The sequence below is a fragment of the Harpegnathos saltator genome, unplaced genomic scaffold, assembly GCF_003227715.2.
Source record: "Harpegnathos saltator strain DR-91 unplaced genomic scaffold, Hsal_v8.6 scaffold609, whole genome shotgun sequence".
NCBI lineage: Eukaryota > Metazoa > Arthropoda > Insecta > Hymenoptera > Formicidae > Harpegnathos > Harpegnathos saltator.
Genome location: NW_020230437.1, coordinates 48829 through 51908, shown reverse-complemented (window position 1 = coordinate 51908; position 3080 = coordinate 48829). Strand labels below are relative to the sequence as shown.

Below are 3080 nucleotides of genomic sequence, written 5' to 3'. Positions count from 1 at the left end.
AGGAACCCACACCCGGGTCTGCACACCGCGGGGCTTGCCCCACGGTACCCGGGGGGTGGAGGGGTGTCTCGGGCCGCTCGGACGTATTCCGAGGTCTGGGTCGAGACACCCTCATGCGCCGATCAGAGGACTCATTCCCGGAGGCATTGCACGCCGGTGCTCCGGCAGCCGAAGGGAACGATCCTCTCCCTCATCCGTCCTGGCCACGGCCAGGCGGAGAGAGGTACCCACACCCGGGTCTGCACACCGCGAGGGTTTGGAACCCCTCGCGGTACCCGGGGGGTGGAGGGGTGCTCCGGGCCGCTCGGACGTATTCCGAGGCGGGGTCGGAGCCCCTGTGTGCTGTGCCCGAGGGAATGCGATCGCATCACCCTAAAGCGGACCCTCGGGCGGCGCGAGCACGCTGGCTGCCATGGGGGAGACGTTCCCGGTGGGGTGCGACACCGGTGAACTATCTCCTTCCATGGGGCCCCCCGCGTGGCGGCGCTCTGCACGGTGCCCACATTGTCGGAGGTGTGGGACCCCCGAAAGCGGTCTGGCCACCAGAGATGGTGGTCAGGGCGCGTGTAGGGGGCGGGAGGCCAGTGCCGACGATGTTATATTCCGTCGGCCCGTGCCATATGGTGCTCCTCTGGGGGAACTCGGAGGCTCCCCCTTGCCGGGGGGATGCGGGCATGCCCGGGCACCGGAGCCGTGCAGAGTGGTGGGTTTTAAACCACAATGACTGACACTAATTCCTCATCTTATGAATCATCGGACACGGAACAAAATAAGACGACCCAGGCAAGGACCATTGACACGAGATGCCGAACTGGCAAAGGCCAGATAACGGCAAGGAGGGAGGGGCTTCGGAGCGCGAAGTCCCTAGTGAAGAAAAGGGCGGAAGAGATCGAGGACAGTGACCGATCCCGATCGCCGCTCAAGGTCGATGATTCGACGCCCTTTGCCACCTCCAAGGAGGAGGACTCGGACGATGGCGTGAAGACTGCCCACAAGAAGGAAGGGAAGTGGGAGATCCCCAGGGACGAGGATGGGAACACCGACGAAGAACGCCTCGTGGAGAAGGCCATCAAAGGCAGGGGCAGGCCGGAGACAACAGGGGGATACCGGCTCAAAAAGGAATTCCTGGCCAGAAAGCAGGTCATCCTGGAACAGAGGAGGGAAGAATTCCTGCTGAAGGGCATGGAAAACCCATGCGAAGAGTTCCAGGATTGTACTTCGAATAGGAAGTACAAGGCCGAAATCAAAAGACTTACCGAACATCTTGAGGAGGCCCCCTTCCGGGACGTCACGGCGACGATCCTCGAAGCGTCGACAAAAGTTCTAGGATTCTCGCAGAAATCTAAGAGTTTAAAGGGTACCCATGTTAAGGTACTCAGAGACGCCGCAGCTGCCATAACTGCAGGAGCCAACATAATGGCAATGCAAATGGCGCAAGATAGATGCGGGAATAACTTGGACCTCATAGAAGAACTGAGGACAGAGAATGCCAACTTAAAGACGTCGCTGACAGAGGTGAGGAAGGAGCTGGAGGAGGTAAAACAGATGCTCCGAGGTATAAGGGAGGCACCGCCGCATACAGCAGTGGTATCCTCCCCGCCCTCAAAACACCCGGGAAGTGTGGGTCAGGGTACGGAGAAGGCACCGCAACAAAGGACGGGTGCTCCCTCGTCCCTGATGCGTATGAAGAAGGAAGAAAGGGCGATCACCCCACCTATGGTGGACATGGTGGAGGAGGAGGAGGAGATTCCGATTGGGATTATAGAAATCCCAAAAGGATTAATCCCAAAGGACGGGAAACGCCCGGTAAAGGAAGCCAGGGTCGCAAGAAAAGAAGTAGGTCCCAAGATTAGGGAAAATGTCCCCCTAAATACTAGAGTCAGGGTGGAAAGGAGGGAGGAAACAATGAAAGAAGGAAAGAAGGGACTGGGAGAGGAAGTTTCGAGAATAGTGTTCCAGGCCATGAATGAATGGAAGTCACAGGAAACTTCCAAACAAGGAGCATGGAAAAAACAAGGGAATAAAGGGAAAGGAGAGGTAAAAGAAATGGAAGAACAAGGAAGGACACAATACCGGGAAAACACATACAGGAAAGAGTTCCCTCAACTTCCACCCACAAGGCAGCAAAAAAAGGAGCAAGCACAACAGGGCAAGGAGGAGACACCTATACCACAAGAAGTGTGGACGAAAGTGGTGGGTAGAAGAGAAAAGAAGAGGGAGAAGGAAGAACAGAGGAGGAAAGAAACAGTAATAAAAAAGGTGGTAATTCCCGAAAAGAAGGGGGGAAAAAAGAATAAGAGAAGAGTCCCTAACACGGCGGCAGTGACAATCACCGCCGAGAAAGGACAGTACAAGGACCTACTAGCGGAAGCAAAAAGGAGGATAGACCTAGAGGGAATAGGTATCGAAAAGATAAAGACTAGAGTAGGGGCCACAGGAGCACTGGTGTTTGAGATACCCGGTGAGGAAAGGAACAAACAAGCGGACCTATTGGCGGATAAACTCAAGGAGGTCCTGACGGATAGGGCAAGAGTGAGTAGACCGCAGAAAATGGGGGAACTAAGGCTAAAAGGGCTGGAGATATCCACCTCTGAGAAGGAAGTAGTGGAGGCAGTAGCAAAGGTAGGGGGATGTCAGGCAAGAGAGGTTAAAACCGGAAACATAAGAGTAGCCTACAACAATTATAGAACAATATGGGTACAGTGCCCCCTAGCGGCGGCCAAGAGGGTGGCAGAGGCGGGGAATATCAAAATTGGGTGGACCCTAACCAAAGCGGAGCTGCTACAGGCAAGAGCACTACAATGCTACAAATGCCTAGAGAAAGGGCATGTACAAGTAAACTGCAAAAGTAGCAATGATAGACGCGAAAATTGTTATAGATGCGGAGAATACGGTCACTTGGCTCGGGAGTGTAACGCCAGAGCCAGATGCCAAATTTGCGCAGAGGCCGGCGTAAAGGCAGATCATAGAATGGGGGGACCATCTTGTCGTCCCCCCAAGAGGAGGAAGAACGTCCCTGGGGATGCAGTGGAAGGGGGTACGGCGACCGCACCGCCGCCGCGAGACCCTCCTGCATCCCC

General features: G+C 55.4%; 1 protein-coding gene across 1 annotated transcript; it reads left to right on the top strand.

Moving 5' to 3' along the window:
* The first annotated feature begins 720 nt into the window (after positions 1-720).
* LOC112589807 (uncharacterized) lies at positions 721-2852 on the top strand. Its single transcript, XM_025304431.1, has 2 exons — positions 721-2622; positions 2688-2852. The coding sequence occupies exons 1-2, from the start codon at positions 721-723 to the stop codon at positions 2850-2852; spliced, it is 2067 nt and encodes a 688-aa protein (XP_025160216.1).
* The last annotated feature ends 228 nt before the right edge of the window (positions 2853-3080 follow it).

Bases quoted from the DNA above. Each gene is read 5' to 3' on its own strand.
- LOC112589807 (XM_025304431.1), top strand. From the start codon at position 721: ATGACTGACACTAATTCCTCATCTTATGAATCATCGGACACGGAACAA. The intron at 2,623-2,687 runs GTAGGGGGATGT...CAACAATTATAG, and splicing joins TAGTGGAGGCAGTAGCAAAG to AACAATATGGGTACAGTGCC.